This window comes from Prunus persica, chromosome G2, assembly GCF_000346465.2.
Source record: "Prunus persica cultivar Lovell chromosome G2, Prunus_persica_NCBIv2, whole genome shotgun sequence".
Lineage (NCBI taxonomy): Eukaryota > Viridiplantae > Streptophyta > Magnoliopsida > Rosales > Rosaceae > Prunus > Prunus persica.
Window position 1 is genome coordinate 5462905 of NC_034010.1, and position 25004 is coordinate 5487908.

The 25004-nt window shown below is 37.2% G+C and overlaps 5 protein-coding genes across 6 annotated transcripts; 3 read left to right on the forward strand and 2 right to left on the reverse strand.

Moving 5' to 3' along the window:
- Positions 1367-2798, forward strand: LOC18785448 (cysteine proteinase inhibitor 12). The gene is made up of 3 exons (XM_007220470.2): positions 1367-1652; positions 1725-2099; positions 2482-2798. Exons 1-3 carry the CDS (start codon positions 1413-1415, stop codon positions 2617-2619), a joined length of 753 nt encoding a protein of 250 aa, XP_007220532.1. The 5' UTR covers positions 1367-1412; the 3' UTR covers positions 2620-2798.
- LOC18787073 (putative transcription elongation factor SPT5 homolog 1) lies at positions 3360-5514 on the reverse strand. The gene has a single exon (XM_007218616.2). It carries the CDS (start codon positions 5070-5072, stop codon positions 3471-3473), a length of 1602 nt encoding a protein of 533 aa, XP_007218678.1. The 5' UTR covers positions 5073-5514; the 3' UTR covers positions 3360-3470.
- On the forward strand, positions 5608-17121 carry LOC18785245 (cysteine proteinase inhibitor 6). 2 transcript variants are annotated; one of them, XM_020556514.1, is made up of 3 exons: positions 5608-5827; positions 5918-6116; positions 17054-17121. In XM_020556514.1, exons 1-2 carry the CDS (start codon positions 5726-5728, stop codon positions 6101-6103), a joined length of 288 nt encoding a protein of 95 aa, XP_020412103.1. In that variant the 5' UTR covers positions 5608-5725; the 3' UTR covers positions 6104-6116; positions 17054-17121. The 2 variants fall into 2 exon arrangements, with proteins under 2 accessions (XP_020412103.1, XP_007220494.1); XM_007220432.2 differs by lacking the exon at positions 17054-17121 and adding an exon at positions 7305-7607.
- On the forward strand, positions 9628-15543 carry LOC18787035. Its single transcript, XM_007219853.2, has 7 exons — positions 9628-10438; positions 10716-10742; positions 10816-11947; positions 12878-13674; positions 13804-13824; positions 13917-13943; positions 14157-15543. The coding sequence occupies exons 1-7, from the start codon at positions 9709-9711 to the stop codon at positions 15320-15322; spliced, it is 3900 nt and encodes a 1299-aa protein (XP_007219915.2). The 5' UTR covers positions 9628-9708; the 3' UTR covers positions 15323-15543.
- Positions 18610-24017, reverse strand: LOC18786464 (dr1-associated corepressor homolog). Its single transcript, XM_007218639.2, has 6 exons — positions 23603-24017; positions 22127-22199; positions 21932-22025; positions 20183-20305; positions 20030-20087; positions 18610-19698 (listed from the first exon to the last, which is right to left on the reverse strand). The coding sequence occupies exons 1-6, from the start codon at positions 23633-23635 to the stop codon at positions 19126-19128; spliced, it is 954 nt and encodes a 317-aa protein (XP_007218701.1). The 5' UTR covers positions 23636-24017; the 3' UTR covers positions 18610-19125.

The window sequence follows — 25004 nt, forward strand, 5'->3', positions numbered from 1 at the left end:
ACAAGCAAACGGTCATTCATTGAAGTTCAATATGAAATCTTGTGAGGTTGTCTAAGCTATGGGATGAGCTGCTCATGTTATGACCCTTCTCTTCCTTGTTCCCATGACAATCACAATATTATGCCTCCACCTAAGCAAATTAGAAGACAATTTGGAGTTGTGATATTAAAAGTAGAATGTTACATGCACAACTGATCATAACATCTCTTAAAATTTTTGAGCGTTAACAAGTAAATAAACATGCACTTAAAAATTAAAGTAGTTGTGCATGGAAATATATTGACACTGATTTTATTTTGTACCTTCTCTTTCTTATTTCCATGAGTGAATGTATGTTTTGCTTGCTAATGCTCAACAATTTTAAGACAAATGCTAATCATACGTCAGTTCGATTTGTAGAATGGTTAGCTGAACTTATACATCAGTTTCAATTTGTCATCTTAAAGAAAAATTTAAGAGAAATTTCATTTTAATTTTTCAAAATTCATGATTTGTTGTTTGACTTTAACATTATCCAATTTTTCATATATTTTAAGGGTATTTTAGTCTTTCTATTTTCAAGGGTATTTTAAACATAGAAAATTCATTATAAAAAAAATGTATATCTTTTAAACAATTAAAATTGAAAAAAATAAATAAATAACCTTCCTCGATCCCTGTGTGCCATCAACAGCTCCAACCAACTTTGTCCACCTTGAAATCCATTCCCCCTTCCCTCTTCACAGACCCTCCATTTCCCCTTCCCTTCCCTCTACCCCTTCCTCCTCTCTCTACTATGGCACACCTAGCTTCCACATACAAATTCCCTCAGCCCATCCAAACCGAGTACACCTTCTTCTTTTTTCTAATTAAAAATTTTAGACATCCTCAATGAACACCATAAAAAAATTTAGACATGCTTAGAGAGAGAGAGAGAGAGAGAGAGAGAGAGAGAGTGGAAGGAGAATGATAGAAATGGGAGAGGGAGGAGAGAGATGGAGAGACGGGGGAGGGGAGAGATTGAGAAAGACGAGAGAGGGAGGAGATAGAGAGCGTGGAGAGAGGGGGAGGAGAGATAAAAAAAAAAAACTATAAATTATATATGATTTTTTGTTTTTAATAATGATGGTGTTTTTGAGTTTTTCTTGAATTTGAGTTTTTAAAAATGAGTCTACAAAAGAGTATTTTTTTCCTCCGTTAGTTTGGGTTTTTGTTTTTGTTTTTGTTTTTGTTTGCTTGGAAACGACGCTTGAATTAAAGAAAAAGAAAAGATTAAATAGAAAAAGGAAAACAAAAGCTTACCGACTAAGCAAAGAAAGATACTCAAAGCGACACGTGTATGACACGTATACAAAAAGACTCCGAGCAGCGAAAGAGATAAATTCCTGTCTGTCTTACAAAGTGTCAGAAACCCAAACACAAAACAAAAGCAGATGAAATTGAAATCGAAATCTTCTTCTTCTTCTTCCTCCTCCTTGTGTGTGTTTATGCAACTCATCTTCTTCGTCCTCTTACCTTTCCTCGCATTCTCATCCTTCGCAGAAGAATCAAATCCCTCCCATTTCCAAAACATGGCCACTCTCGGCGGAGTCCACGAATCCCATGCCTCCCAGAACAGCCTCGAAACCGAAGACCTTGCTCGCTTCGCTGTCCAAGATCACAACAACAAGGAGGTCTTTATTCTTTTTTGCCTTTTAATTTCTACAATTTTGTGCTGGAATTTCAATTAATTGAAAATTTTGCAGAATGCTCTGCTTGAGTTTGTGAGGGTGGTGAAGGCAAAGGAGCAGGTGGTGGCTGGCACTCTGCACCATCTGACGATCGAGGCCATCGATGCTGGAAAGAAGAAGCTTTACGAAGCCAAAGTCTGGGTGAAGCCTTGGTTGGGTTTTAAGGAAGTACAGGAGTTCAAGCACGCCGGTGACTGTAATGAAACGCCGTCGTTTACCCCTTCTGATCTTGGTGTTAAGGAAGGTGGGCATGGTCCCGGGTGGCAATCTGTGCCGCCACACGATCCTCAGGTTCAGGATGCTGCAAATCATGCTGTTAAGAGCCTCCAGCAAAGGTCTAATTCTCTGTTTCCTTATGAGCTTCAAGAAGTTGTTCACGCAAAGGCTGAGGTTTGTGCTTTTTCACTTCGTATTGGGTTTTTGGGGTAGTGTTTGGTTGTGCTGAATTGGGTGTTAAAAATAAATTTAAAATGCATATTGGAGAATTGGGGTTTGGTGGGTAAAATTTGGTTGTTTTCAATTGGGTGGCAAGGAGAATTGGGTATTGGAGGGTAGGTAATATTTGGTTGAATTGAATTGGTATTGGGGTAGTCTTTAGATAGTTCAGAAGATTGAAATGCATTTTGTTGTTTTTAAATGTGCATTTGAACTCAAATTGTGCTGTATAGTGCACAGGAATATTCTAATTTCTTCTTTTCTTCATTTGTTTCTGCTTTGAGATCAATGGGTTTGTACTGATTTGCATATGTTTGAACTATCTGTGTGAGAGCAGGTGATTGAAGAACATGCCAAGTTTAACATGCTTCTGAAGTTGAAGAGGGGAGACAAAGAAGAGAAGTTTAAAGTTGAAGTGCATAAGAACAATGAAGGCACCTTCAAACTGAACCAGATGGAGGCAGATCACTCCTAGTTAAGATATAGCAAGTTTGTAGCAAGCAAATGTTCTGGAACTAACGGAGTGTACAAATTGCTTTGGTTGCTGTTTGTATAACTTTTTATGTCCTGATACCAACACTTTGGTGTGTGGTTGTGTTTCCGAACTGTATGCGTATGTATAATAATGCTATTGCTACTTATCTTTTCTTTCAATTCCCCTCACTCCTGGAATGGGTTCGATTTGCCCATCGCATTCTCGCCCCTACGAAAATCCTAATCTGGCTCTGGTCCCTGCCAACCATAACAAAGTCCTCTATCCCTATTCCTGCCTCAGAAAGCGCGAGGGATTCTTACTCCCTTTCCTGGGTAACCTTCCGACTGCTGTCGACCATTTCGACACTAGATTTTTTTTGGTTTTTTGGTCAGAACCCACAGCCAAGCCCTTTCTGTTCCTAGCTACAACCGCAGCTTCCGCCTACTGTTGTCGATGTCAGTATGAGAGTTGGACGAAGACAAACTAAAAAATTAGTTGGAATTGCGGTTAAAAATCCTTTTTATTGTTTATTTAAATGATTATTTTTAACATAAATTTTTATGTATTTTACTTTTGAGACATACGGCTCCCACTATACTTCTATACGGAGAATAGAAGGATAAAGCAACAGAATAAAAGTTGGAACGAAGATAATTGGGTTCTAGGCAAAGAAATCGAAAAGAAAAATTCTGAATAAAATTGAGAAAAAAGACTACAAGTATTGCAAGGATACGTGCCATCTGAACCTTGTCAACTAGTAAACCTAAGTGACTTGAGGTTGGATGCTAATCAACTCTCTGGAAAATTAAACCAGAACAGGAAATTCAAAGAAAACCTAGTAAAAGAATAGACTAACGGGCCCAAGTACTCTTGGAGAGCCTTGTAGATGCTCCTGCATCAGAATAGCAACTAGCGGATGTCACCTCAGAACTCTCCACAACATCATCAGCAAACACAGGGATATGTTCCTTGGTTATATCGGATAAAATGATGAGCACATGCTGCTCAACCTTAACAACCATACCAGTTGCACCTTCCAGAGTACCAGATACAACTTTCACATGATTCCCAGGTTCGAAGTATTTGCAAAGCTCTTTTTCGTTTAAGGCAAGAGTTTTTGGAAGTTGTTTAATTTCGGGCCTGATATGAACAATCTCTCCCTCAACTTTCTCAACCCATCCTTTCAAATTTTTAAGATCTCCCTTGACAACAATAACTGTATCACCCTTCACAAAGGGTCCCTTCTTTCTGTTTGAAAATAAAGTTGACAAACGGGCACCATTCTCCCCGGGTTTCCGGAATTTTTCAAGTTCATCCAAAGTGGGACGTATGTTTTGAGAGCTAATTGATTTCATCGATACTGCCTTGTACAGGAAACCATCTTTAAACAGCATGCCATCAATACTCTCAAAGTAATCACCAGTCACCGGATCTCGTCTACGCTCTACACGAATATGCAGTTGTTTTGCTTCATCAATATTCATAAAGCGTGGAGGAGGAACAAATGCCTTCTTTTTCACAACTTGTCTGCCCTCCAGTTTATTTGCAATAGCTTGTAAATCAATCCTTGGAATTAATTTTACCCTGACTCTCTGCCGCACATCATCGACACCGACAACCTTGGCAAGGTCTCCTTTATAGGTCCCCATCTTCATTCTGACCCATGTGCCCCTAGAAACATCAATTGCCTTGCTTTCAACCGAAAGAACGTCAGTCATTTCTCCGATCGGAACACGGTTTACCTTATGTAGGGCAAGTATATTGCGCAGACCTTTGCAAGCCTCCCTCACATGGGCTTCGTTGTCGGCTTCAATGTATATAAAGCTTTTGAGGTGGTCTAGGGCAACAGCAGACTTGATGTTCAGTTTAGGTTTATCAATATACTTTTGCATTAAGCAAACAACTGCCTCTCGCTCACGACCGATCGCGCATTTCACCATCCACAACTTTGGGTCCCTAACACAAGGTAAAAGAGCTTGCTGATTCACCACCAAATCAGTTGTCTCCTCCTCGTCGTATTCTGCACGACTAGGTGATGACCTTGCATACCGCGCTTGAATTCTTCTCTCAAGCGCTTCAACATCTTCTTCTTGCTCATCTTCTTGCGGCCGCAATGGACGATGACGATGCATCCTTCTACCATCATGTTCTTCTTCAGGGAGATCAGCTCCAGTATCAACAATGAAGTCGTCCTCGCCCTCATCTTCCTCTTCCTCCTCCTCATCGTTATCGACCTCGGCCTCGATATCAAAAAACTTTGACCCAATAGGCCTCTTATTCCTCCGTTTACGACTCACACCACCACCATAAGCCTCATCATCGTCTCTGAAATCCGATCTCCTCCGCTTCTGTCTGGATATTTGTCCTCCCTGCTCCTCCTCATGTTCCTCTTCTTCATCCCCATCTAGAACTTGGTCTGGTTCGTAGTCATCTTCATCTCTGTGACGAGCCATAGCTGTCTGTGTGCTGATGGGATCAAGTTTGGGGTTCTAGGGTTTTTGTTGGGTAGTAAGAGCGTAGTGGTGCTTTTTATGACATAAGTCTCCTGTTGAATTGACAAAATTGGACTAGGAAACTGCTTTCCTCCTTGCCCAAGGAAGGAGGCATTCCTATCTCCTCTAATTCACAGATTTACAAATATTATGTAAAAATAATTTATAAAAAAATATACGAAGAAGAAATCTTGACATACATGTCACACGGCATGAAATTAAGAATTCCTACTTCTTAAAAAAAAAAAAGGCAAGTATTTTCGATTAAACTAGGAGGACGTTATCGAAATCCCACCTAAACTAAGTGGTGCACTATTCTCGCAATTTTGCTACAACAAAAAAGTCTTCCCAAAACTTACGGACTAAGTTATTTCATATAAAAAATAAAATTCAAACAAATAAAAAATCTTACAGACTAAACAAAGAGAATCGTACACGTGTCCCAAATTCGATGGGCGATATAGCGAAGTTTCCGTGCACACAGCATGTCGAAGAGTCAACAGAATTGAAATCGAAATTTTCATCTTCCTTCCTCCTGTGTGTATTGATAGCCATACAACTCTCTATCTCAAATCCAAAAGCCTCAGCTCGCAAAAACCAATTCTCACCCAAAAATGGCAGCAGTTGGCACAGTACGCGAATCTCAAGGTTCCGAGAACAGCGTCGAAACCGAAAGCCTGGCTCGTTTCGCCGTCGAAGAATACAACAAGAAAGAGGTAAACAAAAAGCCCTTTTTCTATTTGTGTGAAGCAAATATTGTGGGTGGGTTTTTGGTTAATTGATTGATTGAATAACTAATTGTGCAGAATGCTCTGCTTGAGTTTGTGAGGGTGGTGAATGAGAAGGTGCAGGTGGTTTCGGGCACTCTGCACTATCTGACGATTGAGGTCACCGACGCGGGGAAGAAGAAGCTCTTTGAAGCCAAGGTCTGGGTGAAGCCTTGGGCCAACTTCAAGGAAGTGCAGGAGTTCAAGCCTGTTGCTGACTCTTAGTTTGTCTTGAGAGGTTTGTGGGCTTTCATTTGGTTTTTTATTTATTTATTGCTTTTTTCTAATTACCTGGTAATTTGTTTGGAGAATTGGGTATTGGAGTAGGATTTGGTTGTGTTGATCTGTATCTTGTAATTTTGTGTCAACATGTATGGAAGTATATGAAATTGTAGATTTGCATTTCTTGTTAATGTAAATTTCTCAACTGAGCTTAAGAGTTTAAGATTTTGAAATTCAATTGAAAGCAATTTACACAAAAAAATTCACTCATTGTAGACGACTTGGATCCTCTCCTTGGCATTAGTTTTCCTGCCTCCTTGTTTTCTAATGAAAGAGAAACCGAAGATTAAAAATATGCATGCTAGTTTATGAAATTCTAGGTTGTTTTTTAGCCTTCATTTCATGTCCTTTTTCCTCACTCCTCTTTCAGAAGATCAGCCCTGTTTCCTTTCATTTTTCTCTTCCACTCCTTGGAAGAAAATAGATGATTCATGTATGTTTTCAGAATTATTCTTACCACGCCATTGAGCTTTGCAAATAAATTTGGTCTTAAAAATGGTTAAATCAAGCTCAAATGAAGTACATTAAGACCTTTTAGCCAAGCTCTGCAAGAACATCATTCAGTCTGGTAGGCACAGTCTAGGTGTCTCTGCTTGTTGGGTGCTCTTGATCTTTCCTGGGTAATCCAACTGCTCAAAAGAACGTAATCACTGAAGTTATAATCTCAATGGAAAACATAAATTTTTGTTTAGTAAAAGGATGATAAAGAAATCAACAAGGTAATGGTAGTTATGAACTCATATTGCTAATGTTTTGGAGTATATTTCAGTTCCTTGAATGGCTCCTTTTCTTCTTGGGATGCAACCATAAGTGATTGAATATACTTCTTTTCTTTCTTGAGTGTTTCCCACTTACACAATTTGGAGCCACACTTGTTAGGTTCTTTATAGTAGTGCGTGAAGATGATAAAGAAAAAAATTTGTTATGCATTTTTCTTCTTTTCATACTTGGGTAGGATAGGAAGGAGACTGTTCATCTTCTTCTTGTTCAGAGAGAAGGATAGGAATATGTCAATATAGTAATAAAACCATTTAAAAACTTATGGTCTAACTTGTCATATTTTTAACCTTCGGATACGATTGGTCTATATTAGAACCAATTGGTAATTTATACTTATTTCTATGTGTTTAAACTGTGAGAGCAGGTGATCGAAGATAATGGAAGTGTAACATGCTTCTGAAGGTGGGGGAGGCAAAGAAGATAAGTTTAAAGTTTAAGTGCAAGAATAATGAAGGTAAAGTCTGAATCAGATGGAGCTACACCACTGTTAATATATGAGTCTGTAGCATGCCAATCTTCTACAAATTGGGGTGTATACATGCTTCCGTTGTAGTATTTATCTTGTGTCCTAATTAATACCAACCCTAATCACTCGGTATTGTTGTGTACTTATTTTTCCAATTTGAATGCAATGTGTTATAATTCTATTCCCTAATCTTTGTCCCAATATCTCCCCACTCCCTCGACATGTAATGTGTTTAAACTTAGTAACAAGTGAACAAAGTGACTTAAGAGTGGCCATTATTTTGTTATAATTCCAGTTCTTAGTCTTGTTTTTTTTTAATAATCCTCAAAACTTCCACAAGTAGTGAGACTGAGAATGAGTGCAACTGTCATCTTTTTACCAAAACTCAAGAATTTGTTTGAAACGTCATCATTTTCACTCTGTTTACTAGCAATCCTACACATGCACAAATATTACTGGAGAAATAAGAGAAGAAAGATGAAAAAGTAGTGAGAGAAAACATTGGTGAATTTATTTTATTTCTATTTTTTGAAAAACTAATTTATAATTACTGTGGTACCCCTAATATATTAGGCTTTTCATTATTTGTGATTGTAAATAGGGACACAATTGGAACATTACTAGTATGGGTCAATTTCATTTAGTAACATTATTTGATTTGATATTTGTTACAACACCAAAGCAACCCTAGTTACATTATTTCCTTTTGAAGCGCTAGAGGTAAAAGGGATTAGAAGGCGTGGTTAAATTCCCCTTCCTTTCAAGGCTTGAAGGGCTTTCATGGAGAGACGATCTATTTTCTTAGCAATTTGATCACCATTTCCTTGATGATCAAGAGTGCGTTTGTCTTCCCCCTGTTCCTTGATCCATTTTGTGAAGTCAAACATGGATGGTATTCTCCTGTGTGACGCGAATGTTTTTCCTGCCTCCAACCATTTCAAGTAACAGCATTCCAAACTGTGAATATCTAAACAATGGTCCCACCCTGGCAGACTAGCAGTGGTCATGGAAACTGCAGTTTGATCCTCAAATCAGAATTTTTTTGAATTTTAATTTGTAGAAGTTGTCTTTCAACAAAACATTATGAGGTTTGATATAAAAAATGAAGGGTTCGTTGGTCACATCCGTGCCTCAATTCCTTTGGCTATGATGAGAGTAATATGCTGCAGCTTCTCCCAGCCAAGGAGATTGTTCTTGGTGTCTGCTAATGATCATTTACAAAAGCCAACCAGGTCGGTGAACTAAAGCTCTCCTAAATCCATCAGCGCAACCAGATCAGTGCATTGGTTCGTCACAATGTTCCCATTTTATTAATAAACTCTTTTCCAGTTCCTTTGCAATTGTTGAGGATCTTTGTTGCAACAAGGATCGAATTGGAAAGGTTTCCTTTGAACACTGTCCCAAAGGTACCTTGTCCCAACTTGTGTTCTTATTGGTAATAAGAGTACCTTGTGGGCTTGAGAGCTCTGTTATTTTCCAAACATTTCTTCAATTATGGCTCGATTTTCTGTTCTGTCAAAAGTATATACATGACAGAGTGCAACAAATGCAGGCACAGGTGAAAATAGACTAAGGACTAGAGTTGCTTAAATTTTGCCTCAACTCCCCTGTAACACCTAGTTTTTTTTGTTTTTTGTTTTGTTTTGTTTTTTTTTTTTTTTTGAGGTACCTGCAAAAGATCTGAACACCAGCACTTTTTCATGTCCACAGTGAATCATTATGTAGTGCTGGGAGAAAGTTCTCATACTTTTGGCTATCTATTCATTTTCTCTTCTTCTTTTCCTTTTCTCGAAAATTCAAAATTTATTATTGCTGAAGTTCAGCTATTGCAGAGAATGTGGTGATGCTTAAATAGTTTGGTACATGATTATTTGAAAACTGTGACAGAAAATATGTAAAATTGCATGTGGATGAAATACCAAACCTTGATAGAAACACTCACTCGTTTCCAATTCTCTATTATTCAGATTTTTCTATATTATTCAAGATACAAGTGTGCATTAATTTTAATTTAACAGATATAAAGAAATTTTGTGGGCAGGAATTTATTTGTCAACATGGAATTTTTTTAATGTATTGTTAACTTCATTTTCCACAAGGTAGAGTTGATTTGTCAACACGGAAATGAGATTTTATTTGTCTTAACTTGTGGAATAATGTTGCCAGTGGATAAAAAAGAGTCATAGGAGGATAAGGTTTAGACCAATTCTGCTGCTTTCAAAAAGATGTATAGAAAAACTGGTTGGTGGAAGTCAACAGTCAAGACCACATGATACCTTATTTTAGATAACATGCTGTGAGTATGATTAGATGTTCAAGGTGCAGAGAAAAGCTGAGTATTTCGTCAGAGATGACAATTTCTTTCTTCATCCTGTTGTTCATGGTAGGCTTCAAAGTTAATACTGGAGCATGCCAAAATGAGTGCTCAGAATTACGCTGTGGAGACATACCTATCAAATTCCCTTTTCGACTCAAAGACAAGCAGCCTGATCACTGTGGCTACCCCGGATTTGATTTATCCTGCAATGGAAGCAACAATATGGTGCTTGAGCTGCCAATTTCAGTGAAGTTCATCGTCACTGATATCAACTACAAATCTCAGGTAATTCAAGTGGTTGATCCAGATGGTTGTGTTCCCAGGCAGCTTCATAAACTTAATCTGTCTGCCTCTGCCTTCCAATTCAAAGACGAAGGGAACTACTATACTTTATTCAATTGTTCACCAGCAGATAGAAATTTATTGACGAAGCCACCAATTTTTTACTATCAAATTCCCTGCCTTAGTGAGACTAGCCACCAAATGTTGGCTATATTTTCAGATTCTTCCATTGACGAAGCTCCCATTTCTTCTTGTACCAAACTGTATAACCTTCCAAGTGTTCCATATGGTATATTATTCGAGTCAGAGCATGTTAGTTTGGAATGGTTCAAACCAGCATGTAAACAATGTGAGAAGAAAGGTAGAAAATGTAGACTGAAGAACAACAATCACACTGAATCAGAAACGGAGTGCTTCAAAGTGGACAAACAAGGTATAGTCTTTCATCCATATCACTATACAAGTCAGGCATCACCCCTTTGCTCCCCATCAAGAATTTATTCAATTAAATATCATATGTCGCATTAGCTACAAAGAATTAGATAGGAAATGCAAAGAAAGAAAAAAAGAAGTGCGAAATTTCTGGCATATAGACTATAATGCATCATATAACATAAAGATAACCAAGAATATGAAATTTCTGCAAATATATATAATGATTGAATGATTTTGGGGACATGAGAATCTAATGGCATTCAAATCTTTTACAGGTGCCTCAACAAAGCTAGTGGTTATAGGTGAGCTATGCATGCCCCTTGTCCTTTTATTTATTTATTTATTTATTTCCAAAATCCCTTTTTTTCTATAAAGATAGAGGTTCGTGGCCGAATATACAATCTGTAGGTGTGATCCTGGGTTCATTTTCATTTGTGGTTGCCCTTGTTTCTCTCCATCGGCTGTACACTTCTGACAGACAACAAACCATGATTGAAGAATTTTTGGAAAATTACAGAGCTCTCAAGCCCACAAGGTACTCTTATGCTGATATAAAGAGGATCACCAATACGTTTAGAGACAAGCTGGGACAGGGGACCTTTGGAACAGTGTACAAAGGAAAGCTTTCCAATGAGATCTTTGTTGCTGTAAAGATCCTCAACAATTCCAAAGGAAATGGGGAAGAGTTTATCAATGAAGTGGGAACATTGGGTCGAATCCACTACGTCAACGTGGTTCGATTGGTTGGCTATTGTGCTGATGGATTTAGACGAGCTTTGGTTTATGAATTTGCACCAAACGGTTCACTGCAGAATTTTATAACATCAGCAGACAGCAACAACCATTTCCTTGGTTGGGAGAAGCTGCAATATATTGCTCTCAGCGTAGCCAAAGGAATTGAGTACCTTCACAACGGATGTGACCAACGAATCCTTCATTTTGATATCAAACCTCACAATGTTCTTTTGGATGAAAACTTCAATCCAAAAATCTCTGATTTTGGTCTTTCCAAGTTGTGCGCCAACGATCAAAGTGCAGTTTCCTTAACAACTGCTAGGGGCACCATGGGTTACATCGCACCTGAAGTCTTCTCTAGGAACTTTGGTAACGTGTCCTACAAGTCAGATGTGTACAGTTTTGGAATGTTGTTACTTGAAATGGTTGGAGGCAGGAAAAATGTTCACGTCACAGAGGCAAACAGCAGCCAAGTTTACTTCCCCGAATGGATCTATAATCTTCTAGATCAAGGAGAAGACATCCGCATCCACGTTGAGCAAGAGATTGATGCTAAAATCGCAAAGAAACTCGCAATTGTGGGGCTATGGTGCATCCAGTGGTACCCGGTAGATCGTCCTTCCATGAAAGCTGTAGTTCAAATGTTGGAAGGAGAAGACAATGTAAGAATGCCTCCTAATCCTTTCTCATCGACTGCTTCAACAAGAGACAATGTTACAATGCCTGCAAAACGCCCCCGCCAAGAGTTACCTGTAATATTCGAATTAGATTGACGAAGTTAGAATGATTAGTCAGAAGTGCAATTGTTTTTGTAACTTGTGATTAATATCAAATAAACTAGGCGTCGGGGAATAAACTGATGAGAAAGTAGTGTTAGATAATGAAAAGTAGTGTTAGTCTGTACTGCCTAATTGTTCTTCTTCGTTGGTCATCTATTTTTATTTTTCTTTTATTTTGTCAAAATTAGGAAGGATGAGGGATATTTTCTTACACAGACTGCCCATGTGTCATTGGGCTTTAAACCTGAGACTACTAGTCATTAAGTCAAAGTCATTTTTTTTACCGAATTGTACAGATTTTGATGGCTGAAATCAGGTCTGGCCCACAGGGTGTGCAGGTTAGGCGACGGCACAAGGCCCCCAAAAAAATAGGGCCTCTTACACACTTCCAGTCCAATAAGTATATTAGCCAAAAACAGCCTTTTTATGTGTGAAACTAATGTTTTTTTGGGCTTTATTTTGAATCTTTTTCTTTATCTTTCATACAATGGGCCTTTTTAAAAAAAAAAAAAAAAAAACTTAAACTAACCAATTTACCAACTAAGTTTGAATATTTTTATTATAATTTTTGTTCAATATGAGGTAAGTGTTAAAAAAAAAAGCCACATTTTTCATTTTTGCCCAAAACCTCCAAAATCAATGGGACAACCCTGACTGAAATGATGTGTATGAAAAATGGAGGATTTAGATATAAGTTTCGAGTTTTTCAGATTTTCTTTGAGTGAAAGTTTTTGATAGTTGTAATTGATGGTAGAAAATAGGGAGATTAGGTTTTATTTTTTGCATGCAAATGGGTCAATGGCCTTTAATTCTGTCCACACATCTGAAAGGATATATCAAAATGAAATTGAACCACTACTTCTGCAGTATTCTACAAGCAATGCTCCTGTGGCAGCTTTTCACTGTATTACTATTATATAAAGTCCACATATCACAAGCAATACTCAACGTTTGGAAGCTCTCTCTCTCTCCATGGCTGCAGGAAGAGTAGCTTCTCCATCACAATTATTCATAGCCCTCCTCTTAGTTCTTAGCTTATGCTGTTTGAGTTGCAATGCTAAACAGTGTGAACCTTCATGGTGCGGCAAACATAACATAAGCCACCCCTTCCGACTAAAACATGATCCAGAGAAGTGCGGTGACTCAAGGTATGAGCTGTCTTGTGAGAAGAACAACCTTACAGTATTATACTTGTATTCTGGAAAATACTATGTGCAGGCAATCAATTATAATAACTACACCATCCGAGTTGTGGATGCCAATCTTCACAAGGGTAACTGCTCTTCAATTCCTCATTATTCCTTGTCTAGTTATAACTTCAGTTACGAGGATCCGTATAGGATTTCTCAACGTAGAGGTAAGGGGTCATGGTGGCACAAAGATGATGTGAAACTGTCAAAGCCTATAATATTTCTGACCTGTGAAACCCCGGTGAATTCGCCTCTCTATGTGGATACTGCTCCTTGCATTGATGCAATGAGTAGTTCCAATTCTAATGGGCATTCATATGTTAGTGTTGGACGATTAAATGCGTCAGACTTGAGGGAGTTTTGTCACGTAGAGCTTATGGTTATGATATCGTCGCAGCTTACAAAGAACAATTCCTACATAGACATCCACAATGAGATGATCTATGGCTTTGAACTTTCATGGCTGCAGTGGGGTTGCTACATCGACAGTGATACCAACAAAGTTAATTGCTTTCGTGCGCGTTATTTTCGTAAGTATATCAAAGATTTCTTCATTTGTTTTCTTCTGGTAGCATAACTGTAGGCACATGTTCTGTTTTTTAACATGTCAAGATTCTAAAGTTCAAACTTGATGAAAACTTTTGACTTTGATGATGCAGGCTTCATGTATTATCTTTACGGTGAGGACTCTCAATCCTATATTGTTTTCAATTTCTTCCAGTCTAAGCTGCATTTGTTATTATTATTAATTAATTCCCTCTGTTTCTTGCAGATTTCCGTGTCTACCTTTGGTTGCTTGGTGAGTTTCATCTCAATTTATTTTTTCATCTCAATTATTATCCTCAGCAAAAAGTATGATTATATGTTTCAAGTGAGAAAATAAAAATTACTCTTTCCAGGAAAGAAAATTCATGCAGTGTTAAACAATTGGTCTCTAATATTCAATTACATATACATTCTGGTTGTAGCAGCAAAACTTATTTCCATGATTCATTTCGACACTTCCTTACAGGACCAGCAATTGGAGCACTTGGAGCAAGGGCTACACTTGGGGCTCCGTGTCTGATTGCGTTTTTAATTTATAAATTCAAGAGGCGGCACTTATCAATGTATGGCAATATTGAAGAATTCTTACAAAGTCACAACAACCTCATGCCAATAAGGTACTCCTACTCAAATATCAGGAAAATGACCAAAGGATTTAAGGACAAATTGGGTGAAGGAGGTTATGGTTCTGTATACAAAGGGAAGCTCCGAAGTGGCCGCCTTGTAGCAATTAAGATGCTGGGTAAGTCCAAAACAAATGGGCAAGATTTTATCAATGAAGTTGCTACCATTGGAAGGATTCATCATGTAAATGTGGTGCAACTAATTGGCTATTGTGTTGAGGGATCAAAGCGTGCTCTTATATACGAGTTCATGTCAAATGGATCTCTTGATAAACACATATTTCTTAAAGAAGGACCCTCATCCTTAAATTACAAGAAATCATTTGAAATTTCGCTTGGTGTTGCTCGTGGTATTGACTATCTTCATCGAGGATGTGAGATGCAAATTTTTCATTTTGATATCAAGCCTCACAACATTCTTCTTAATGAGACTTTTGTTCCAAAGGTTTCTGACTTTGGGCTTGCAAGATTATGTCCATTAGATGAGAGCAGTTTAACTTTAACTACGGCAAGAGGAACCATCGGATACATAGCTCCAGAGTTGTTTTACAAAAATATAGGAGGAGTGTCAAACAAAGCTGACATCTACAGTTTCGGAATGCTGTTGATGGAAATAGCAGGAAAAAGAAAGAATCTAAATGCAGTTGCAGCTCATTCAAGCCAAATATACTTTCCTTCATGGGTTTATGACCAATTCAGTGAAGGAAAGGACATAGAGATAGAAGATTCCACTGAGGAGGAAATGAAAATAACAAAGAAGATGCTTATAGTGGCATTATGGTGTATACAAATGAAGCCTAGCGAGCGTCCTACTTCGATGAGCAAAGTAGTACAGATGCTTGAAGGAGAAACTGAAGCCCTTCAAATGCCTCCAAAGCCTTTCATGTATCCACAAGACAAACCAGTGGTGGATGATGAAGACAATTCAGAAACAACATGGCCATCGTCAACACAATCTAATGAGGACTCTAAAGACTCAATAAGCTTAATTCAAAATGCTGACAATTAGCCTGAATATATGTATAGTATGCCCGAGGAAAGGCTTCATGGCCAACATTTCAACTCTGCAGGGGCAGTAATGGTTGTTTCGTTTTTGGTAGGACGAATATCCTTCTTGTAATATATTTCTGTCATGATTTGTAAACTTGTTTTCAACAGTTTTTGGTCCTTCCTCCTTTAAATTGAAGTGTAAGGTGCCCTATACTCTTCCTTCAGTTTCCACTTGCTGTTGATGGAAGTTTTATTTTCTGAATGTTTTAATGGATTGTAAACTTCAATATTAAGCTTAGTGAATTTACCTAAGTTTTGTTAAAAAGATCTTTTTAACATCTTTTTTTTTCCTTTTTGGTAAAAAAAAAAATAAGTAAATTAATATTGATATCAACTCAGTTTATTAAGCTTTAGGTAAATCGACTCCATATTAATAATCTACCTCAGATTATTAAAAGATTGTTGCAAATGCATGAGTTGGTGGATGACCACCATACCTCTTAGCATTCACCCTTTCTAATTTTATGTAACCTATACACTAAATACCATAGTTATGGGCTTGTAATTTATGAGTTGTTAATGTCTTCTTATCACTGTAAGCCTATAAATAAGAGGTCTTACCAAGATGAGATAGACAAGTTGATTGAACAATTTCTATTGTCTTCCTCTACTCTTCATTTCTCCCTACAAATTCCCTTAGTTATATAACACGTTATCAGCACGAACCTCTAAACATTTGAGGTTTTCTTTTTCTATCTTACAAATAGAATAGCTTCCTGAAATTACCTGTAGGATGACTAAAAATGCCTAGAGGGGGGTGAATAGGCCAATTTAAAATTATAATAACTTCGGTATCCGGATTGATATGGCTTATCAATCTTGGAACATGCTGAACATAAAATAAAGGAACACCCAAAGAATTAGTTTACATGGTAAAACCCCACATCTGGGGAAAATCCACGGTACTCTTTAGTCCAACACAAATCCACTACAGAACAATGATTACAAGAAGTACTCATACACTTATCCCAGACACATTCTAGATAATGTTTACTAACTTCTTCGTAACTCAACTTCTGTCACGGGATGATCTTCGACACTCCTTATATTGAACGCAATACTGATTATGATTGCTTCAAGCTCGTAGGAGGAAAACTGCCACCACGGTCTTGGTGCCCTCAACCGTATGAGTCACCAAACAATGCAAATGAATGCAATATGAATGATTAAGTGTTTGATAAATCACCAAGTAAACATGGAACACTTGATGATTTATCTTAAATATATGCACAACAGCTTAGTAGGAATTTTAGATGCTCAGATAAAAAATGGTAGTTATGAACTCATATTGCTAATGTCTAGGAGTATCTTTCAGTTCCTTGAGTGGCTCCTTTTCTTCTTGGGATGCAACCATAAGTGATTGAATATACTTCTTTTCTTTCTTGAGTGTTTCCCACTTACACAATTTGGAGCCACACTTGGTAGGCTCCTTTTAGTAGTGCATGAAGATGATAAAGAAAAAAAATTGTTATGCATTTTTCTTCTTTTCATAGTTGGGTCGGATAGGAAGGAGACTGTTCATCTTTTTCTTGTTCAGAGAGAAGGATAGGAATAGGTCAGTATAGTAACAAAACCATTTAAAAACTTATGGTCTAACTTGTCATATTTTTAACCTTTGGATACGATTGGTCGATATTAGAAACGATTGGAAATTCATACTTATTTCTCTGTGTTTAAACTGTGAGAGCAGGTGATCGAAGATAATGGAAGTGTAACATGCTTCTGAAGGTGGGGAAGGCAAAGAATCTAAAGTTTAAAGTTGAAGTGCAAGAATAATGAAGGTACCCTAAGTCTGAATCAGATGGAGCTACACCACTGTTAATATATGAGTGTATCATGCCAATCTTCTACAAATTGGGGTGTATACATGCTTTTGTTGTAGTATTTATCTTGTGTCCTAATTAATACCAACCATAGTCACTTGGTGTTGCTGTGTAATTATTTTTCTAATTTGTATGCAATGTGTTATAATTCCATTCCCTAGTCTTTGTCTCATTATCTCCCCACTCACTCTACATGTAATTTGCTGGAATTGTTAAGGCCCTTCTGATATCAATTGACTTCCCCCATGCACGGACTCCGATCTTTTAAGCTATGAAGTTTAGGACATACATGTACTAGATGTGCAGAAAACCTAGTAATAAGTGAACACAGTGACTTAAGAGTGGCCATTATTTTGTTATAATTCCAGTTCTTAGTCTTCTTCTTTTTTCTATAATCCTCAACACTTTCACAAGTAGTGAGACTGAAGAATGAGTGAAACTGTCATCTTTTTACCAAAACTCAAGAATCTGTTTGAAACGTAACAACAAGAGGTTTCTTAGCAATTTGATCACCATTTCCTTGATGATCACCAGTGCGTATGTTCCTTGATCCATTTTGTGAAGTCAAACATGGATGATATTCTCCTCTGTGACCTGAACGTTTTTCCTGCCTCCAACCATTTCAAGTAACAGCATTCCAAAACTGTGAATATCTAACTTGTACGATACGTTACCCAAGTTCATGGAGAACACATTAGGTGGAATGTAAACAATGGTCCCTCCCTGGCAAACTAGCAGTTGTCATGGAAACTGCAGTTTGATCCTCAAAATCAGAATTTTTTTAATTTTAATTTGTAGAAGTTGTCTTTCAACAGAACATTATGAGGTTTGGTATAAAAAATGAAGGGTTCAATGATCTTATCCGTGCCTCAATTCCTTTGGCTATGATGAGAGTAATATGCTGCAGCTTCTCCCAGCCAAGGAGATGGTTCTTGGTGTCTGCTAATGATCATTTACAAAAGCCAACCAGGTCGGTGAACTAAAGCTCTCCTAAATCCATCATCGCAGCCAGGTCGGTGCATTGTTTCATCAGAGTGTTCCCATTTTAACAGTTTTTGGTTCTTCCTCCTTTAAATTGAAGTGAAATCTGCGATATGGTGTGCTACTTTTCTGTATGCTGTTGGTTTTTGACAAAGTTTTGGCTGGAGAGAAGATATTAGTTTATGTATTTCTTAGACTACCAGTTTTTTTTTCCTTTCAAGTATAAAACCAAACAAAAAATGGTTTTAAGGAACTTCTTTGCAGTTGGTTTTTGTCCCATTTGAGAAGGAACCCGTTAGAGACTTCATATGAATTTACCAAGCAATGCTTGAGGCAGAAAAAGTTCTGTGCAAGGAAGAATTCCCACTCAATCAGCCACCATTGCAGCCGTTGTCCCATCACCATCCACTTCATTGAAATTAAGCAAATCATTAGCAACTCATATGTAAACCCATTATAGGACTTTTTTAGGAGCTAAAGAAAGCAAGGGAGCAAAGAGATAGAAATCCAATTTACTGGTCAGAAGATTAATTGAAGACCTAACCGAACCATTACCTTACACAAGATAACAACGAACAACACAGCTACTTTTCCTAGAATCTATAACAAAGCATAACAAATTAAAAAGGCCAACCACTCATAGGGCAATCCACCGCTATCCAAGGGTGCCATATTCTTCATACACTTCTAAGAGTCAAACTGCAGAGGCTATCCTCTCTGCCATTGTTAGGAAAAGCTACCTTCTGGAAATGGATGTTAGCAAATGCTATGATACTAACATTTCACAGGAAACGAAATTCCAACTTCATTGGGACAAGTGCATAGGCCAGGCCATGTCATCTCCAATTAGGTCACTATTCCAGCTTTTGTATACTTTTATTTAATTTTTCCTTCAACAGCTTCCCATTGATCTTGATCCCACTAACCTACTTTGGGATGATAAGCCATCAAGAGGAATTTAGCCCTCTTCGTCATAGTCTTCCTCATCCTCGTCTATCCTTCCGCTCAAATGTGCAAGTTGAAGAGGGTCAATGGCCATTTTATCCACATCAGAGAGAGACCACCCAGGATATTCTTCATGTTTAATCTCAGAAGTAGGTCCAGCAGACGAGGTCGGGGCTGCTGTTGCTGCAGCTTGGGATGCTGTTGCTGCAGCTTGGGATGCTGTTGCTGCAGCTTGGGTAGCTGTCGATGAAGCTTGGGCAGCTGTCGCTGCTTGGGCTGCTGTCGCTGCAGCTTTTGTATCCTCATTCTCAATTACATCGGCATTCAGATCAAAATTTCGAACTGCAGGATCAGACTCATCAGGGATAACAGCATTTTCCTTCATTTCCTCCTTTGACTCGGAAGCGTCATCCACCACCATTCCAGGATTTGGATTAGGTTTGGTGGCGTGCTGAAGAGATGTGCAGGGTTCAGATTCAGTCTCATGGTGCAGGGTCTCTCTTTCACTGGCCCGCCCACGTCCACGGCCTCGTCCTCGACCCCGACCTCTTCCTCTGCCGCTGCTGCTGCCATGGTTAACCTCAAGCTGCGGAGAAGTAAAAAAAAGATTTTGACATCAGTGGAACTCTTTGCATTTTGCATTTAGTGTTCAGCTAATTCAGCCCAAGTACAAACAAAACCAACCGAGAGTCATATGCAAACTTGTTTACTATTCAAAAAATATTTCAGTCCAACATCAACCTGGGCATCCTAAAAAAGCCAAAAGAAATGTCACTCCAGTTGAGGGTGTTTCAGCGATGAAGTAGAACGAAGAACACAAAAAATCAGAGTTCTCAATAACTGAGAGTAGACATAATGAGCATGGCAGTTGTTTTTATGTTAAGAACAAAAAGATTGTAGGGTGCCATTATAGTTACCATCTTGCTCCTCTTCAACTCTTCATCACTGTCGATGCATTCATCACCTGGTGGTTTCCTGACAGAATAAATACATCAGTGAATAGATTCAAATAACTGTACAACGTCGACTTATGATAATACGAAATAACAAGAATAGACCATCTAATATACCTTCGTTTTGAAATGGCTCGATCCTCGCCAGCTGCATCAGAATGACCATGGCCATAGTCAGGAACCCTGCTGACGATGTCCCTCAGAAAATCAAACACATTATAGCTCTGTACACAATGCTTTCTGCAATCAAGGTAGAGAAATTAGATTTAATAAATTTAATACAAACGAGAAAGATATGTCCTTGTCTGTAGACAGTCAATATTCCAGAAAGATGTGTTCTCACAAAAAGTGAAAAAGAAGAATGATAACAATGAACCATGAAACTATTAAGTTTTCTCTGTATAAAGACGTAATTTAGCACACAGTTGATGTTCAAGAAGTTCACGCACATAGCACAAGGAACCTAATAAGTAGGAGCTTCAACATGGCCAGTCCATATCCTTTTACATTTTTTCTTTTCCTTCAGGACTAAAAAGGCTCCGTATGAAATACAACTTCAAAACATTACTTGGTCAATCCACTTTTGCTTACTCATCCAGGCATGCTACTTTTGTATTACTATTCACAAATTGGACCAATTAGATTTGACTCATTTAACAGGGACCCCATGATATTATATATTCGACTTCGGGACAAACAATTTTTTTGAAAAAAGTAATATGCAGTAACCAACAGATTTGAGTGAATATGTTAACTAGAAAGTCTAGTATACTTCCTGTGCTTCAGTCTGTCAAAGAATAATTACTTATCCCAAATAAATAACTTGTATGTGGAAGTTACATTAAGTCTTGATTCATCTGATAGTATAAGCTTAACATAAATTTGGATGAATAACACAACAAACTAGAGAAAACAGCTCAGCCGGTCAGCATAGACTTATGGCATGTTACAACATAATAGGTCCTGGATGCTAATGGGTAGCACGCTAGCTTAGTGGTTAGAGGTTCAAGCCACAGTCATTGGAATGATATTTCAAAAGGACTCAATTCATTCTCTCATAATTTTCATTTCGTTGTGGGGAACAATAAGTGCGTTAAACTTTGGGAGCGCAAATAGATTGTATAATCTATTGATGATTGATGAACTTTCTTCTTTATTATATTTCATTTTAAAATACCATAAAAGATGTGTAAACTGACTCTTCCAGAATTACAGAACTTTCTCGTGTAAATCCTGTTCTAATTGGTTGACTGATGAACCATCCAAAATGATTTGGAAAGATAAACTGCCTTGCAGTTGCTTAAATAATTGTTTAAGGATTAATACTTGTTCTAATATTCAACACAGGAGACTTAATGTTTGCACATCGCCTTCTTGGCATATTATGAGCAAGGAAACAGCTAAGAATATTGAACATCTATTCCTCTATCATCCAGTTGCACTGATGACATAAGCGAACACAAGGTTAGTTAAGCTGGGTGAATCCCGCTTATTGTGTTTATCTACTTATTGAGAATTTTTATGCTTAGAAGAAAGTTTTGCAACCTATATTTAGGATCTTTCTAGTGAGATAGGGAATGCACTTTTAAACTTCATTTTGGGTATTCTAAAAATTTTAAAGATAAGACCATTTCCTTTTATTTATGCAAATTGGGAAGCAGCTGTTTCTGGATACTTTTGTGCTTTTGCACATGTATATGTTGTATTAGCTCTAAGCCCATTATCTGGCCAATAAACTTAATTACAGTACATTTCATGGACTACTCGCTCACCATTGTTGCACTTACTTAAACACAAAGTTGTTCTGTTATTTATCCCTTAAAATAAATAAATGAATGAATGCACAAAATTCAATCTTTCACTTACAGATGCACTGCATTCATGGTTTTAGCTCCTCTTTGGAGGGTTATCTCATAGGTACGGTCACAAAGGTCTTGCAAAAATAACTCCAATGCTTTAGCTGCATAATATGCAACAAGAGAAGTATAAGCAACAAAAATAAAAATAAAAGAACCTGCCATACTACTATCTTACTAGCGTAAGAAAGTCAGAAGTACTCACAAACTAAAACAGGCACTGCTAATGCTATCTTCCCAACATCCTCATCAGCTTGCATAATCTTTTTAATACGAGCCTGCCAAATTAAAATTTTGTATCAGAATAGGCTATACTAAACGTCTCAGTGGTTAGAAGGGATGAGATACATGTAAAACTTTAAAACTCAACTACAGTCAAACAACTAAACATCATTTCTTCTAATCAGAAGCACAAGGCAAATATATCTTTGCTTAGTGCTTGTCTGGCACAAGGGAGTAACATAGTTAAGGACAAGACAAGGAATTCTCTAGAAATCAGTGCATTCATACACAGCCTCTCTTGGGGTAAAGGACAAGTGCTATCAAAGAAATCCACTTGGAAACGAAATAGGAAACTCCCACGCTTGATGCAAATATGATAACCATAAGAAACTCGGGAAAAAAAGAATATTTTCTACACGACAAACTCAACAAATATGATATAAACATACACAGAAAGATTTTGTTTTTGAAGATACAAAGTAATTTTGTGATCATAAGGATTATCTATAGGGGAGAGAGGCAGCATTTGACAACAAAAGAAAATCGTATCCAAATAAGAGAAACTATAAAATACTGAAACAACAACAGCACTCCATAAACTACCAAATTGTACGTCACGCATGTAAATTTCAATCTCGAAGTTACCAATGCATAACTCAAATTTTCAAGAAAAAAGTGTTTCTTGAATTCCTTCTTTCCTATTTTTCTTTTTGAAAGTTTCAAAAATAAGGTCCACAACTCTCGAACACCTAGGGCAACACCTCACAGAGCTATTCTCTGAAATCTAGTGTAGCATATGGATCACTAAGTAGCTGAGGAAGCGCAAACTCAACTTTTTTTCCTTTTTCTTTCAACCCATGAGATGAAACTCTCAAATGATTTTACAATCTTAAAAAATAATCCAAGTACTCATGTGAAAATAATATTTAATATAACCAGATCAGATTTTACCCTAGGGGCTTTACAAGTCATTCACTTATCAACTCATCTTGACCAAAATACAAAACCACAACACGATAAGAGCAAAGAGCATGTGTATCCATATAAAATTCCCATAATTTAAGTAACAATTTATTTACTTTAACACGAGGCAAAATCATCGATAAGAATAAAATCCCTAAACCAAACCAAATCACCCAAAACAAAACAAAATCCCAATTCTACCTAAAATCACAATCACAGCAAATAAAAAGAAAATACAGTGTAAAGAAATCCAACCCAGATCAAATATCTCAGAAATCCCCAAAAGATTGAAACTTAACCTAATAATTCGAATCAACGAAACATGCTTTATTACTCTAGCTAAGAAAACGCACGATAAGCAAAAAGAAACAGCAATAAATAAATAAAAAGGTTTCTCCTTTTCCCCATTTTCCTAGCAACCAAACAAATTAAATCTCAATCGAAAGAAAAACCCTAAAAAAAAGAGCGGAAAGAGTGAGACAAAGAAGGGACTTACAGCAGGAAAACGGGTATCGAGCTTCTTCCTCATGGCGTCAGATTTGAAACATTAATTAAATCGAAAGGCAAAGACAACAAAGAAACCCGAAAGAGAATCGAATTTTCAGAGCCACAGAATGATTGATTTCATCATTGTCGTATAAAATCCATCAGACCCATCTCAGATCCGAAACGTTTCTTCTTCTTTTTTTCTTACTTCGAAAAAAAAAAACGAAAATCAAAAAGATATATAATAATAAAAATAATTAGCAAACGAATAAAACTGGTTTTTGGGTTCCAACAGAATATCCGTCCGTACGAGTTCGATGAAATAAAAACAAAAGCAAAAGAAGATATGATATATGAAGATCTGATGGACCGACTGTGAAATTGGGTTTTAGGTAGAAGACCAGCTAATCAAGTCAGGACATTGCAGCACCGCTTCACAAAATTTAATTCAAAGTCCTCAGTTTATTCACATGTCACGTTTTCATTGGTCCGTTTATTCAAAGTTCGAGACATCATACTTTTGCCATACCGAACTCCCAATCTTAACCGTTGGATGGTTGGGATTGTGCCACATATGTCACATATCCTTGCGCAAGCCTCTTCTCTGTTTGGAAATTAGCTTTTCAGGTTTTCATGGATGGAGGATTGTGGAGGGTTTTACTGTGCATCATGTCTAAGGCATTATTAAAAAGTCATCAAAACTCAGAACATCTCATTAAAGAACAAACTTAGGGAAAATTGAATTAGTTAATTAATTTTTTTAAAGTAAATTGTGTCTAAACCTCCGTTTGGATGAGAAAAAATAACTAGAAATTTAGCTAAAAGTCGGGAATTTAAGAGGAGAAATTGACAATTCTCTTGTTTGGCAACTTAAGCGCTAAATTTATTAAATGACTCGCGGAAAAAATGTGGAAAAATTGAGACATCAAATTCCCGAGTTTAATTTCCACCAAAATAGGTGTCATTTCACAATTTTCATAGTGCAGGAATTCATATTTTCCAGCGTGTCATAACTTACATAATAAAAAGGCCAAACTTTTTTTTTTTTTTAAACGCCAAAATTCATTTCACAATTATTGTTTGTACAATGATCTCTATATTGGTTATGCTAGTACAATGGTATTTATGATAATTTTTGTATTAAAGAGCCTTCACATGATTGGGATGAAGAAATGTGATCTTATTTGAACCGTATGTACAATCAAAAAGAAGTTGACTGTATTGATCAATTCCGAATTAGCAAAAGTACATTAAAAAAGTATGCATAATTTTAGAAGAAAATGGTGGGTTGGTTTGAACAAGAAATATTTCAATTGAAGAATCTGTAGCAATATTTTTTTTTTTAAATAATTGCTCACAACTTGAAATACAGAGTCATTGGTTTTAACAGAGTCTTATATGCAATGATGAGA

What these genes read in the sequence shown, in the direction of transcription:
- LOC18785448 (XM_007220470.2), top strand. Translation starts at nt 1,413, where the DNA reads ATGAAATTGAAATCGAAATCTTCTTCTTCTTCTTCCTCCTCCTTGTGT. An exon ending in AAGATCACAACAACAAGGAG is followed by an intron (nt 1,653 to 1,724) that starts GTCTTTATTCTT and finishes AAAATTTTGCAG; the next exon opens with AATGCTCTGCTTGAGTTTGT. An exon ending in TTGTTCACGCAAAGGCTGAG is followed by an intron (nt 2,100 to 2,481) that starts GTTTGTGCTTTT and finishes GTGTGAGAGCAG; the next exon opens with GTGATTGAAGAACATGCCAA.
- LOC18787073 (XM_007218616.2), bottom strand. Translation starts at nt 5,072, where the DNA reads ATGGCTCGTCACAGAGATGAAGATGACTACGAACCAGACCAAGTTCTA.
- LOC18785245 (XM_020556514.1), top strand. Translation starts at nt 5,726, where the DNA reads ATGGCAGCAGTTGGCACAGTACGCGAATCTCAAGGTTCCGAGAACAGC. An exon ending in AAGAATACAACAAGAAAGAG is followed by an intron (nt 5,828 to 5,917) that starts GTAAACAAAAAG and finishes CTAATTGTGCAG; the next exon opens with AATGCTCTGCTTGAGTTTGT.
- LOC18787035 (XM_007219853.2), top strand. Translation starts at nt 9,709, where the DNA reads ATGATTAGATGTTCAAGGTGCAGAGAAAAGCTGAGTATTTCGTCAGAG. An exon ending in AACAAAGCTAGTGGTTATAG is followed by an intron (nt 10,743 to 10,815) that starts GTGAGCTATGCA and finishes TTTTCTATAAAG; the next exon opens with ATAGAGGTTCGTGGCCGAAT. An exon ending in CTTTCGTGCGCGTTATTTTC is followed by an intron (nt 13,675 to 13,803) that starts GTAAGTATATCA and finishes TTGATGATGCAG; the next exon opens with GCTTCATGTATTATCTTTAC.
- LOC18786464 (XM_007218639.2), bottom strand. Translation starts at nt 23,635, where the DNA reads ATGAGGAAGAAGCTCGATACCCGTTTTCCTGCT. An exon ending in ACCATGAATGCAGTGCATCT is followed by an intron (nt 20,306 to 21,931) that starts GTAAGTGAAAGA and finishes CCTTGATTGCAG; the next exon opens with AAAGCATTGTGTACAGAGCT. An exon ending in AGTTGAAGAGGAGCAAGATG is followed by an intron (nt 19,699 to 20,029) that starts GTAACTATAATG and finishes ACTTCTCCGCAG; the next exon opens with CTTGAGGTTAACCATGGCAG.